The sequence below is a fragment of the Lolium perenne genome, chromosome 4, assembly GCF_019359855.2.
Source record: "Lolium perenne isolate Kyuss_39 chromosome 4, Kyuss_2.0, whole genome shotgun sequence".
NCBI lineage: Eukaryota > Viridiplantae > Streptophyta > Magnoliopsida > Poales > Poaceae > Lolium > Lolium perenne.
In genome coordinates, this window is record NC_067247.2 from 288,797,684 (window position 1) to 288,812,851 (window position 15,168).

Here is a 15,168-nt window from a genome sequence, read left to right on the forward strand (position 1 = left end):
ACCCCATTTGAATTCTTGCGGCGTTTGCTTTACAAGAAGTTAGAAGAATATTTCAAACCCCAAAGTTGCCTAGTTCTTACAAGTGTTGGGCCAGTGGCCTCCGACCGGGGATGATGCACCATACGTCCAAAGGCTTTCTCTTTGTGAAGTGGCACTTCAAAATTATTTATTGGAGTTCCCTCTTTAAAACACATGTTATACACCCACATTCGGACCCATTCAACATGGGAAGAATTTTCGGAGGTTTTGCCATGATTTCATGTGTTCCTTTGTTTAATGGCCAAGAAAACAAAAGTATGCTAAGATTCAATATAAAATCATGCATGATTTATAACACTTTCCTATTTTCAGTGATATAAATATATAATAGAGGAGTCTGAACATGAACAATTTAAAAGGAAGCTACCTTGTTGCAAAACTTGGTTAGGTTGCTCCGGAACGGGAGCTTTCTACTCTATGTCAATAAATTTTCCTCCGAGGAAGTCCGGTTCACTACTAGGAATAAGCTTATAGCCTGACTTATTACCGCCGGCAAACTCGGGCCAAAGTGACCGACGGTAAGACCTTCCAGGACCGCCTCGCGTTACCGCTGGCGAGTCTGGTTGGAAGCGTCGGGGGTAGCCCACTTATCGTTGGCGAAGAGAGCCAGAAGGCGCCGGGATGTGTTGGGCCGCGAGGCGCACGGATGGACCTTACATTACCGCCGTTGAAATGAGTTAGAAGCGTCGGGGATAAAGCTAGTTACCACCGGTGAAATGGGTTAGAAGGCGCCGGGGGTAAAATGGTCCTGCGTGGGCCACCCGAGCTGAAATTACCGTGGGCGCCCGTTAGTAAATTTCGCCCAAAATCAGGGCACACCAGCGACACCGCTCTCGTCTTTTCCGCTCCCTCCCACCCACACCAGCCCGAGCTCCCTCCACCCACAGCCGCCGGCCACCACGTCTCCTCACCTACGCCGCCGGCTGGTCACCCCAGCCATCTTCCGTCGCCGGCGCCAGACCTCTCCTACCTCCTCCTCCTCCCAGTTCTCTCCCGAGACCCCCCCACCCCCCGTCCCGTCCCTATCCTCGCGTGAGATCCCATCATCGGCGCTCCATACCCGCTGCCTGCCGGTCAAACTCGACATCGCCACCGTTCGGCGAAGCTCGGACGCCGTCCGCCCTGCCGAATCTCCCCTAATCGGCCCTCAACTGCGCCGCCGCGAAACACTAGGTCGCCGGCCGGCGTCGAGGACGACGCAGGCCAGGCCACTCGCGGCAACTCTCCCCCTGGTCTTCCGCTTCCCCGGCGCGGCCTATCTGCCCCGTCCCCGTGCGCGCGCCCTTCAGCACCGGGTCCTCACGCCTGGATGTTGTGGCCGTGCGGGACGGCCTCGCCTGCTCCGGGACGTCGACAACCGCAACTGCTGCTGAAGATATGAGTTGCGCCTTAACCCGCATCCCCCAACCCGCTTCTCCTCGTTTGAAAAATCGCATCTTTCTTGTTCAGGCAGCCGGATGAGAGAGGCGGGATGTGCTGCTGATGGTCATCACCGTCCGCGGGTTGCAGTGGTATGATGCTGCGCGCAGGTGAGGCCAATTCCTCGATCTGCTGTAGTGGTTTCTAGCTGCAGGAAATTGCTCTGGGAGAAGAAATTGCGTTTGCTTGTCACGTTTTGGTTGCAATTACAGAGAATCAACCTCTATGCATGTCCAGTTTGAGAAATTGCGAAAGGACATTTAGTCTGCTTCTGATTAGTATATTAATCCTGCAATTTTCTAGTGTTAGCGAGCTGTCCTACTGCACCTAAGTATTTAACTGAACCGATTGAGTGTTAGCTGAAACCTTATGTTGCTTTCTTGTGCAGGCACCCCAAGGAGCTAGGCGGGATGTTGCTGTTGATGGTCTCCGTCGTCCGTTGATGGTCTCCGTCGTTCGCTGAGCATGTGGGGAAGAAGCAGCAGGAGGGGATCTGAAGCCCTAGCACGTGGACGCCGGCGGCAGCTCTCTCTCGTGCCGCTCCGACAGCCTCAAGCCTCCTCCTTGTCTCCTGCTGGTGCTTGCACGTCCTCGACATGTTGCTGGTACCTGGTGAGCTCCCTCTCTTCCTCCTCCATCTATTCTTGTAAAATTTTGTATCTTTTGTCCTCCATCTATACAGTATGTGGTTGCTGTGATTTGCAAGTGCGTTTTAAGTGTACATGGTAGACAGATTTTGGTTGTGTAGATGGACTAACTAAAGATTGATTCCGTTTCTGTTCTTGGGTAGATTCATTCACAGAATCATGGAGTAGATTAGTACTGAATCTTAATCTTGGAGTAGATTATTTCACAGAATCACCACAGAGTAGACATGCATATGATTTTCCAGCATCGGTTCACGTTGAAACTTAAAATGCAAGTTGTTTCACCATTGTTATGTGAAAGCCTGGTATTAGCATATACGTAAAAACCCCCATTTCTATGGATATGAAAATGTAAATCTTGGTAGGAGTATTAGCATGTACGAATAGGAAATGCAGGTGTCATTTTCTTGCTTTGCATTTGCAGCAAGCTAGTCTTAATCAGCGGAATGAAAACATTTGAGGTGTTCGGAAGAGCGGAATTGTTTTGATTGGTTGCAGGCTGGGAGTGCTAACAGAGCATTGTTTAACAACATTTTATTTGGACGCAAGCACTCTTCTGCTACTCATCACATGGTCAATCGCACATACAAGATTTTTCTTTTGTCTATCTGTCAGTAGGTAGAGCATCTTGCCTTGGGCATCCATGAAACCAAGAGCTCTAAGCAGATGTTTCAATTCCTGTGAAATCTCCTGAAAACCGCAGGGAAGGGAGCCTTTACTTAGGAATGGCTACTGCAGATTCCATCAGCTCCGAACGCCACCAAAGGAAAGAATTCCATAGGAAAAGGAACCAGTACAATTCGTTTGCAAATCTTTCGTTCCAAACAGGCCCTGCTGAACCGATTTTCTTAACTCCATGTTATTTGCAGCACTACTGAATACACTGTAGAAATTATACCTCCAGCATCTTGTTCATCTACTTTTTCATCAGGTGGAGTATGTTTGAGGTCTGGGAGTAGCATACTGATGTGTTGGGTATCCAATTGTTTCAGGTCCTTTATCGAAAAAAATGTTTCAGGTCCAGACGAGAAGAGCAGAATCACAACAATCTGCGCAGTATCGTGGCGTGCCAGAGTAGAAGAGCAGAATCACAGCGAGGCGCAGGTCCTGCCCGCTAGGTGTTGTGCCGTGCCGGAGAAGAGCAGAATCCCATCAAGTGGCGGGTCCTGCTGGCCAGGTGCCGTGTCGTGCTGAAGGAGATGTGGGCTACCTGATGGCAAGAGATCCGGGAGAGCTGTTGGAGATAGGTGCGACCTGTGGTGGAGCTAGGTGCTGGAGTAGCTGCTGCCGGAGATGATGGATGGGGGTGGAGGAGTCGCTGGGGCCCGGAGGGAGTATGCCATTGTTGTTTAGCTAGGTATGAACTTGTATCTATTTGTGTAATATTTGCTACATGGAGTAGCGAAGTTTGAATCATATGGTCAACTACCTACTGTCTACACATGTGTTATTGATGCATGCATGTTATGAACATTTCGGTGCTTTCTATATATTGTTTATCTTGTTGTCATTGTAGTAATATCTGTTGTGTTACTGATGTGTATCTTGCTGTCATTCTGTGTATATTGTTGTGTATTCTGGTGTATATATGGTGTATTTTGAGATTTTTCTTTTTTCTCCTGTTATTATTACCCCTGGCGAGAAAGTAAGCGCCGGCGATACCTAGCGTTACACCCGGCGAATAGGCTAGACGTCAGCTGTAACAAATATCGCTGGCGAATTGGAGAAGGCGGTGGCGATAAATTGCAGTTAACACTGGTGAAATAGAAGGCGCCGGGGATAAGCCCTTCTATTGATCGGGTCACCCTAAAGAAAAGTTGAAAACGTAAGTCATGAATGGATGGTTTTCTTGTCGTCGTTTCAAATCAATCAAGAATTTTAAATTTTTTTTTTTTTAAAAACGTGCTGTAGTAGGAACTAAGTATGGATGAGCGAGCGGAGCGGAAGATGAATTTGCTTGGACCGACCGATATATCGGATTTCCCGCGCGTACGAACGAAAGGGAGAAAAAGAAAAGCACGGCTCATTTAATCAAGCGAGAGGAACCAAGAGATTAAGCGCAGCCGTGGGGTGGCCATGAATTAATTGAGCGAATGCAATTGACCCGTGGCTGGTCAACGAATTAAACGAGTCATCGACTGTCACGCGAGAGAAAGAAAAGGCCGGCCGGACCTGCGTGCGAGTCCCTTCCTTCCATGCCCGAGACAAGGAGCAAGTGTGCTGATTACACTACCACGTTACGTACGCGGAGCAGGTGCGGACGTCGTTACGCCGGAGCGTGCTGGAGCCAGGCTGGCAGCCTGGCATGCAGACTTGAACCGTCCGAGGGGAAATCGAGAGAAATCAAGGGACAAGTGAGTCCCCAACCATGATTCTTGAGTCGATTGTGTCTTTCCGTACTGCCATTCCAACATTTTCTTCGTTTCCTCTACCTGATTTGGGGAATTCGCAGGCATTTCGGAACATTCGCGAACCCCTCCGACCTCGTCTCCGCCCTTCCCATGGCGGCGAATACCCAGGGTTGCGACCTCCCGGAGGAGATGATCTCGGAGATCCTCATTCGCCTGCCGCGCAAGTACCTCCTCCGCTGCGGCGCGGTCTGCAAGGCCTGGCGCCGCCTCGCCGCCGACCGCACCCTCCTCCACAACCACCACCTCCGCCAGCCAGCCCAGCCCCTCATCACCTTCTTCCACGAGAGAAGCGACGCCCTCGGCTTCTCCACCAACTGCCTCGAGGCCGTCGACCTCGCCGCCGACACGCGCCGCCGGGTGCTCGCGCGGTTCGCCGACACCGAGCGCCGCTGGGACCTCCACCGCAACTGCAACGCCTTCTACGCGCTCGGCGTCCACGGCTCCTGCGACGGCCTCGTCCTCCTCGGCTTCGAGTCGTCCAACGCCTTCCACTCCACCTTCTTCGTCTGCAACCCCGCCACGCGCCAAGGTACCCTCCTCCCGCTGCCTCGCGATGTCCCAGGGATCGCCGGCTTCTACGCGCACACCGGCGCCGCTTCCCGGGAGTACCGGGTGCTGTACCTCTACCGCCGGCACAACAACAGCCACGAGAGCGAGTGCTTCATCCTTACGCTCGGCTCCCAGGTGCCCAGGTCCATCCAGCGTCGGGCGTCGTCCGCCGCCGTGTTCGGGGAGGTGGAGAGAGTGCTCCACGGCGCTTGCAGCTGGCCGCCCGTCCTTCTCCACGGCAGCCTGCACTGGCCGCCGACGCGCCAACAGCAGGGCGGCATACTACTGGTCTTCCACACAGATGCCGAGTCTTTCAGTTCGATTCCTCCTCCTGCGGCCGCCGGCGCATGTGAGCACGCTCGGCTGTTCGAGATGGACGGCAAGCTCGCCATGTTCTGCTGGCAGAAAAATACGTGTACCTCATTTCAAAAAAAAAAAAAAAACGTGTACCTCGGATCTTTGGCTCATGGACGACTACCAGGCGGCCGTCTGGATCCGCAAGCACCAGATTGAGCTATCGCCCATGCCCCGTCCCTCCCAAGGGCTCCTCTGGGATCCACCATTCGTGTACCGAGGGGGAGATATGCTGATTGATGGCGCCTGGAGATCCGTGGTGCACTATGACAGCAAGGGGCAATTGCAGGGCTCTTTCGGCTGCGATGGTTGCCGCCTCCAACTTACTCCATATCTGCTCAAAGAAAGCCTTGTCCTCCATGACTTCCTCCACGAGTTCCTCGGTGTTGCATGATGACAACAAGGGGCTATTGCAGGGGTCTTCCGACTGCGATGTTAGCCGCCTCCAACTTTCTCCATGTCTGCTCAGACAAAGCCTTGTCTGTCCTCCATGACTTCCTTCACACGCAGCAGCAGAATGGCTGATGGTTTCCCAGTGACATGGTTACTTCTTTGAGTATTCATTCATGCTTAGGACATTGCAAAAGGCTACTCGTCAAACTCAAACCAATTAGCTTTTATGATCGATTTACCTATCTGAACTTGTCTGTGCCTCTCATGGTTGGCAAAAATGTAACCAGAGGCTCGTACATCTTTCTCCATTCTTTCGGTTTTGGTAGATATGACAGCAGAGGCTTCTTTTAGTTAGACACAGTTATCTCGTTTAGTGTTGCGATACAATGACTTGCCGATATGCTATGGGACTTGGTGTCAGCCAGTTGTTCTAAACATTGTCATCTGGATGTTGTTCAAGTTTTTTCATATAAAGATAACATTGTCATCTGGATGTTTGCAGACCAGAAACGAGCATATGATTTATATATCCTCACGAATTTTCTTCAGTGATTGAGTGTGAAGACACGGCAGAATGGCGTTGTTGCTAAACCACATTTCTTTGATGGATTGTAGAGTTTCCTGATGGTACCCCAGTGACATGGTTACTTCTTCGAGTATTCATGCTTAGGATATTGCAAAAGGCTACCCGTGAAGCTCAAACCAATTAGTTTTTCTGATCAATTTGCGTATTCGAACTTTTCTGTGCCTCTCATGGTTGGTGAAGTTCTGACCAGAGGCTCGCAGATATTTCTCCCTTCTTTCGTTTTTGGTAGATATGACAGCACAGGGTTCTCTTAGTTAGACACAATTATCTCTTTTAATGTTGCAATACAGTGACTTGCCGATATGCTGTGGGACTTGGTGCGAACCAGTTGTTCAAGTTTTTTCATACGGAGTACAAAGATAACATTGTCATCTGGATTTTGCATCTCCAGAAACTAGGATATGATTTATACATGCTGAAGAATTTTCTTCAGTGATTGAGTGTGAACACTGAAGATACTGACGATCTTAAGTGTTTCTTTTTTCTCTGTTTAGTGGAAACTTCGAACTGAATTGATGCTTCTCTGTTATTTGTGTGCAATAATTAGCATATTTTTTTCTCCTCTCCTATATTCAACCATAAAAGTTACCTGCAGATCAGATTATCAAACCTTAGGTACATTCTCGATTATATGTTTTTTTTGCAAACTATTCTTGATTATATGTTGATTAGTTATGTTCCATAACTGTGAAATTTGGTATAGTAAGTGTTTTTTGAGTGATTGATGTTTGCATCTTCAGAAACTAGGACATGATTTATATATCCTGAAGAATTTTCTTGAGTGATTGAGTTTGAAGATACTGACGAAATTTGTTTTTCTCTGTTCAGTGGAAACTTCAAACTGAACTGATGCTTCTCTGTTACTTATGTGCCATAATTAGCATTTTTGCCTCCTCTCCTAGATTCAACCATAAAGGTTACGTGCAGATCAGATCATCAGACCTTAGGTACATTCTTGATTATCTGTTGATTATTTTCCATAGCTATGAAATTTGGTCTAGTAAGCTGTCTAGGTGATATTGACACCTAGTTTTTCTGAGTCATGATTTGTTATTTACCACTTCGTTTACACTAAAATTAAATATCCGCATCCATGATATTCCCTTGTTTGAGAAAGGTTCTACGAAAAATAGATCTGAACTCTGAAGTCTGTTTTGTTGCACAAGGATGCCAATTACCTGAAGCAGCACATTCGGTATTGTATTTGCTTAAGTTTGATAACTTGGAGTATTATGTGCAATAACCAGTAGATTAGCAGTGAGCCGTGCAGAAGGACGTCATCCATTCATAAAACTATGCATGCGCTATTTAGCTTGAATTTTCACTTTCATAGTGCCATGCATCTTACCACTGATGTGTTTCTAGAAAAGATGATGACCCATGATGTGTGGCTATTTTTTTGAAAAGTTCCTGTGGGTTCCACCATTTATGTACCGAGGGGGAGATATGCTGCTTGAAGGCGGCTGGAGATTGGTGTTTTGTTATGATAACAAGGGGCAGTTGCAGGGGTTGTTCGACTGTGATGTTCTCCGCCTCGATCTCACTCCATATCTACTCAAAGAAAGCCTTGTCCTCCATGAGTTCCTTGAGACGGAGCGGAATGGCGGTGTAGTTAAACCGCCTTTCTGCGAGAGGTCGTACAGTTTGCTGATGGTTTCCCAGTGACATACAGTAGTTACTACTTTGAGTATTCATGCTCAGGATATTGCAAAAGGCTGCTGGTGAAACTCAAACCAATTATCCCTTTTCCGACCGGTTTACGTATTTCTGACCTCTCATGGTTGGTAAAATTGTGACCAGAGGATCGCATATATTTCTCCATTTTTTCGTTTTTGGTACATAGATGTGGGCCACCGAATCAAGGCTGGTTGGATGAAGTGGCGCCAAGCTTCTGGCGTACTCTGTGACAAGAGAGTGCCACAAAAGCTAAAAGGCAGTTTTTATAGGACAGCTATCCGACCTGCGATGTTGTATGGCGCTGAGTGTTGGCCAACGAAGAGACGACATATCCAACAGTTAAGTGTAGCAGAGATGCGCATGTTGAGATGGATATGTGGCCACACAAGAAAGGATCGGGTACGGAACGACGATATACGGGAGAGAGTTGGGGTAGCACCGATTGAAGAGAAGCTGGTCCAACATCATCTGAGATGGTTTGGACATATCCAACGGAGGCCTCCGGAAGCGCTGGTGCATAGCGGACGGATAAAACGTGATGAGAATGTTAAGAGGAGTCGTGGTAGACCAAACTTGACATGGGAGGAGTCCGTTAAGAGAGACCTGAAGGTTTGGAATATCGACAAAGATTTAGCCATGGATAGAGGTGCGTGGAAGTTAGCTATCCACGTTCCGGAACCATGATTTTGCTTCGAGATCTTATGGGTTTCAACTCTAACCTACCCCAACTTGTTTGGGACTGAAAGGCTTGGTTGTTGTTGTTGTTTCGTTTTTGGTACATATATGACAGCAGAGGCTTGTTTTAGTTAAACAGTTATCTCTTTTAATGTTGCAATACAATGACTTGCCGATATGCTTGCAGGACTTGGTGCCAGCCAGTTGTTCAAGTTTTTTTAACACAAAGATAACATTGTCAGCTGAATGTTTGCATCTCTAGAAACTAGGATATGTTTTATATATCCTGAAGAATTTTCTTCAGCGATTATGTGTGAAGTTACTGACGAAATTAAGTGTTTCCTTTTCTCTGTTTACTGAAACTTCGAACTGAACTGATGCTCCTCTGTTATTTGTGTGCCATAATTAGCATATTTTTTCTCCTCTCCCAGATTCAACCATAAAGGTTACGTGCAGATCAGATCATCAGACCTTAAGCGGCCATGTACTCCTGGAACTCCTTCTGCTGCCGGTTATAGGCCACCTGATATTCTTCATAAGCACTTAGCCATGTATGAATGAAAGTCGGAAAGAGGATGGAAATGAGGGTAACATACGTCGTATGCGGGTCGCCGAGGCTGGCGACGAGGCGGGAGAGGGGGGCTGTCCTTGGTGAGGCCCGCCTTGAGACGCGTGAAGGTCGTGGTGAGGGTATGCTTGACGGCCTTGTTCAGCATGGCAAGACGGCCATGCGGCAACCCTCCGGACGACAGGACCAACGACTCCTCGTCGATCTCCGCGCTCATGGGGTCATCCACCTCCGGGTGACGATGCCTCACCATCGCGCAGTAGTTCTCGACGTCCTCGGCGTAGGTGCCGAAGTACTCAGGGAGCGAGGGCTGAGGCTGCGAGAGATCGGGCTTCTTAAGCCGCATCTTGTTGTATATCTCGAGGTCAGAAATCTCCTCCTCGGGTCCAAACGCGGCCCTCTGCATCGCGAAAGGAAATGTTGTGAGTACCAACTTTGAACCTGACGGAAAATAAAATGTATACATACCGTCTTCCCCTTGTAGTGCTCGTAGCTGAGGTTTCCCCAACAGTGTGTGTCACCGTCGCCTCGGTTCTCCGCGTTCCGCCTCGCCACGGCTGCAAAGTCCTCGTCCATCTTGAGTCACCTCGTCCTAACCATCTCCTCCCATGCCTCAGCATGCGGCTTGGCCCAATCGGGGATAACCTGAAAATGCAATACTTAACTCAATCTAATGCAATTGCAACTTAGTAGAAATGTAGAATCTCATTGACATTTTACTCACCGACATGTAGTCGTCCACCGTCATCTCGTACTCGGCCTTAGCATTCTTACCAACAATGTCCGGCTTCTGGACCCTCTCGCCTCAAGTGACCCGCGGACGTGATCCTTTGGACCTCCACCGCAACTGCAACGCCTTCTACGCGCTCGGCGTCCACGGCTCCTACGACGGTCTCGTCCTCCTCAGCTTCGAGTCGTCCAACGCCTTCCACACCACCTTCTTCGTCTGCAACCACGCGCCAAGGTACCCTCCTCCCGCTGCCTCGCGATGTCCCAGGGATCGCCGGGTTCTACGTGCACGCCGGCGCCGCTTCCCGGGAGTACCGGCTGCTGTACCTCTACCACCGGCACAACAACTCCGGCCACGAGAGCGAGTGCTTCATCCTTACGCTCGGCTCCCAGGTGCCCAGGTCCATCCAGCGTCGGGCGTCGTCCGCCGCCGTATTCGGGGAGGTGGAGAGAGCGCTCCACGGCGCTTGCCACTGGCCGCCCGTCCTTCTCCACGGCAGCCTGCACTGGCCGCCGACGCGCCAACAACAGGGCGGCATACTACTGGTCTTCCACACAGATGTCGAGGTCTTTCAGTTCGATTCCTCCTCCTCCGGCCGCCGGCGCATGTGAGCACGCTCGGCTGTTCGAGATGGACGGCAAGCTTGCCATCTTCTGCTGGCAGAAAAATACGTGGACCTCGGATCTTTGGCTCATGGACGACTACGAGGCGGCCGTCTGGATCCGCAAGCACCAGATTGAGCTATCGCCCATGCCCCGTCCCTCCCAAGGGTTTCCCTGGGATCCACCGTTCGTGTACCGAGGGGGAGATATGTTGATTGAAGGCGGCTGGAGATCGGTGTTGCACTATGACAACAAGGGGCAATTGCAGGGCTCTTTCGGCTGCGATGTTTGCCGCCTCCAACTTACTCCATATCTGGTCAAACAAAGCCTTGTCCTCCATGACTTCCTCCATGAGTTCCTCGGTGTTGCATGATGACAACAAGGGGCAATTGCAGGGGTCTTTCGACTGTCATGTTAGCCGCATCCAACTTACTCCATATCTGCTCAAACAAAGCCTTGTCTGTCCTCCATGACTTCCTTCACACGCAGCAGCAGAATGGCTGATGGTTTCCCAGTGACATGGTTACTTCTTTGAGTATTCATTCATGCTTAAGACATTGCAAAAGGCTACTGGTCAAACTCAAACCAATTAGCTTTTCTGATCGATTTACGTATCTGAACTTGTATGTGCCTCTCATGGTTGGCAAAATTGTAACCAGAGGCTCATACATATTTCTCCATTCTTTCGTTTTTGGTAGATATGTCAGCAGAGGCTTCTTTTAGTTAGACACAGTGATCTCGTTTAGTGTTGCGATACAATGACTTACCGATATGCTATGGGACTTGGTGTCAGCCAGTTGTTCAAGTTTTTTCATACAAAGATAACATTGTCATCTGGATGTTGTTCAAGTTTTTTCATACAAAGATAACATTGTCATCTGGATGTTGTTCAAGTTTTTTCATACAAAGATAACATTGTCATCTGGATGTTGTTCAAGTTTTTTCATACAAAGATAACATTGTCATCTGGATGTTGTTCAAGTTTTTTCATACAAAGACAACATTGTCATGTGGATGTTGTTCAAGTTTTTTCATACAAAGACAACATTGTCATCTGGATGTTGTTCAAGTTTTTTCATACAAAGATAACATTGTCATCTGGATGTTGTTCAATTTTTTTCATACAAAGTTAACATTGTCATCTGGATGTTTGCAGACCAGAAACTAGCATATGATTTATATATCCTCAAGAATTTTTTTCAGTGATTGAGTGTGAAGACGCGGCAGCATTGCGTTGTAGCTAAATCGCCTTTCGTTGATGGATTGTAGAGTTTCCTGATGGTACCCCAGTGACATGGTTACTTCTTCGAGTATTCATGCTTAGGATATTGCAAAAGGCTACCCGTGAAGCTCAAACCAATTAGTTTTTCTGATTAATTTGTGTATTCGAACTTGTCTGTGCCTCTCATGGTTGGTAAAGTTCTGACCAGAGGCTCGCAGATATTTCTCCCTTCTAACCTTTTTGGTAGATATGACAGCACAGGCTTCTCTAGTTAGACACAGTTATCTCTTTTAATGTTGCAATACAATGACTTGCTGATATGCTGTGGGACTTGGTGCGAACCAGTTGTTCATGTTTTTTCATACAAAGATAGCATTGTCATCTGGATTTTGCATCTCCAGAAACTAGGATATGATTTATACATGCTGAAGAATTTTCTTCAGTGATTGAGTGTGAACACTGAAGATACTGACGATCTTAAGTGTTTCTTTTTTCTCTGTTTAGTTGAAACTTCGAACAGAACTGATGCTTCTCTGTTATTTGTGTGCAATAATTAGCATATTTTTTCTCCTCTCCTATATTCAACCATAAAAGTTACCTGCAGATCAGATTGTCAAACCTTAGGTGCATTCTTGATTATATGTTGATTAGTTATGTTCCATAGCTGTGATATTTGGTCTAGTAAGTTGTCTAGCTAATGTTAACGGCTTAATGCCAACTTTTTCAAGGTCATGAGTTGTTGTTTACCACTTCATTTACACTAAAATTTGATATCTGTATGAATGACATTCCCTTCTTTGAGAAAGGTTCTAGGAAAAATGGGTCTGAAGTTTGTTTAATTGCAATATGATGTCAATTACCTAAAGCAGCACATACGGTATTGTATTTACTTAAGGTTGATAACTTGGAGTAATATGTGAAATAATCAGTAGATTAACAGTGAGTTGTGGAAGGACGTTGTCCATTAAAAAACAATTTAAACGCCGTTTAGCTTGAATTGTCGCTTCCATAGTGGCATGCATCTTACGACTGATGTGTTTCTAGAAAAAAAAAACCATGATGTGGCCATGTGGGTGTTTTTTTAAACAAGGACAGAGGCTTGCCATTTCATTGACAAAAGTAGAAGACAAATGGCCATTTTATAAGGAAAACTGGCTGAAAACTGAATGGTGTTGGTATTGGTAGTTATTTCCACAGGTATCATTGTGACACGCATTGGAATGTTGAGTTTCTATCTTAAAAAAAAAAGGCTTGCTACTGGACTTTGATATGACTTGAGAATAGATGTTGAAGTTGTTGTAGTACGCCTTTAGATTTAGATTACTGAACTGTGAGCCTTTATTTTTTAGTTGTTTACGACTACACATTTACACTAAGATTGAACATCCTCACACATGATATTGTGCAGTATGGAGAAGGTTCTAGGGAAAACGGGAGTGGAGTTTGCTTAACTGGAATAGGATGTCAAGTACCAAATACCGGGAAACACCTTCCCGCAATGATCCTTTTCCTTCTTTGCCTACAAATAGTACAGTGGACTTGACATTTACTTTGGTTGAGAACTTGGATTATTGTGAACAAGGATCAGTAGAATAACACCAAGTTGTGCAGAAACAGCGCTGTCCTTACTCCTTTCCAAAACAACCCAACACTGTTTTACCTTGAATTATCATTTCCATTATGCCATGCATCTTCCACTGACGTGTTTCAGCAACAGAAAAACAGCACTGACAGTTAACTTTATGTATACTAAAAGGCCCGACTGCTTGACTCAAATATGTCCAAATTTGGGCACTGACGTTGAGCTTGTTTGTACGCCTTCATATTCAGGTAAACTGAAAATTTAGCCTTCACAAGATTGCAAAAAGAAAAGAAAAGGTGGTGATATACTCTTCACTTCATTTGTCTCATTCTGCAGGATTGTGATACCTTGCATTTATCTGGGATTAGTTGCCTGCTTTACCGGTCTATTAGTTTCCAGTGGAGCAGTATCGATTCTTGGTAAGATTGGAATATCCAGCTCGACTTGACAATGTTATTGGCTCAATTGTACTAGTTCGCATGGTGACTGAACGCAAATCGCTTGACTGATGCAGAATTGCAGTAGCGCCATGGTTGTCTCAGTGGTGCTATCGGCCGGAGATGCTCTTGATTCTGCAAACACGGTTGGGTGCCAGTCTGCCCACACGAGATCGTGGGGCACTACCAGCATGCCGCATCAGCAAAGTACAGCCGAATCACCAAACGAAGGCATTGACAAGCCTCAAGACGCCGCCTTCCGTGGGCGAGGCGGGTGGAGCGCACCTGCACCATGCCGCACTTCTTCACGGCTGCCGCAGTGGCGCCAAGCAAACACCGTACTGGACGCACTACGGCCGAATCATCCAGGTCGATGCACCCTGCTGTTTTAGATGAAGGGCACGCTGGACATGTTCCGCGGCAAGCCCGTGAGCACCGAATATAATGGGTGGAAAACTCATCTCCGGCTCATGGAGGAGGACTACAAGAACGATACATATTGGCAGAGATCGACCGTGTCGGCAACCACATACGCTGGGCTATGGTGATTGTGTCTCAAGAGGGGGATCTGCTAGTGGAGTCGACTCTCTGTTCCGAACTTCAGATGGCAGCTGCAGACACTTATTCACTATTCAGTTGACATATGCTCGCAGAAAGCCTCGTTCCCCACAATTTTCTTCAGATGCAGCCGCCAGGATGGTGGTCTGGATCACCTCCTTCTGGCCTGGGGATGTAGATGATGTAGGTGCACCTTTCAGGATCCACTGTATAAATGCTGCAGTTCAGTCTCTCTTTTCTTACCCTTCTCTCTTACTGTTCGTAGAGATGTTCCGCAGACGAGCCCTGGACAATTTTCTCCATATCTGAACAAAACGTATGCTGGAAACTACATCCTTCCTTGACATGAATGAGAATGCATCAGGCATCTTCTCCTACAATACTGCAATATGTTGGTTGCAATTGACGGAGGTCTTCAGGAGCTCTCGATTCATTGTAGACTAGTAAGAGAGTACAAAGTGGAAAAGGAAATTACAAGCACCGAAACACAGAAGAAGCATTTGCTAAACAGCACAAGCGACTATAAGTTTCAGAAAGAGACAAACTCCACAACTCTAAATCTTCCTGAATCTTGCGAGCAATCTGAGAGTGATCCAAAGGAGTACGAGTAAAGATCCGATGATTTCTTTCATTCCATAAACGCTAAGCCGTATTGGTAACAACCGGAACGTGGTTCTTTGGTCCAGCTATGAAAGATTTCCACCAGTCGGAGATAGAAA

The 15,168-nt window shown here is 47.3% G+C and overlaps 1 protein-coding gene and 2 long non-coding RNA genes across 3 annotated transcripts; all 3 read left to right on the forward strand.

Annotated features, from left to right (window-relative positions):
* The first annotated feature begins 859 nt into the window (after positions 1–859).
* On the forward strand, positions 860–3,615 carry LOC127295711 (uncharacterized). The gene is made up of 3 exons (XR_007848052.1): positions 860–1,568; positions 1,847–2,070; positions 3,098–3,615. It is a non-coding gene; the product is annotated as an uncharacterized lncRNA (long non-coding RNA).
* A 991-nt stretch (positions 3,616–4,606) lies between these two features.
* LOC127295710 (F-box protein At3g07870-like) lies at positions 4,607–5,813 on the forward strand. The gene is made up of 2 exons (XM_071818185.1): positions 4,607–5,480; positions 5,608–5,813. The coding sequence occupies exons 1-2, from the start codon at positions 4,607–4,609 to the stop codon at positions 5,811–5,813; spliced, it is 1,080 nt and encodes a 359-aa protein (XP_071674286.1).
* A 4,845-nt stretch (positions 5,814–10,658) lies between these two features.
* Positions 10,659–14,723, forward strand: LOC139839152 (uncharacterized). The gene is made up of 3 exons (XR_011756849.1): positions 10,659–13,702; positions 13,791–13,873; positions 13,969–14,723. It is a non-coding gene; the product is annotated as an uncharacterized lncRNA (long non-coding RNA).
* Positions 14,724–15,168: the final 445 nt, after the last annotated feature.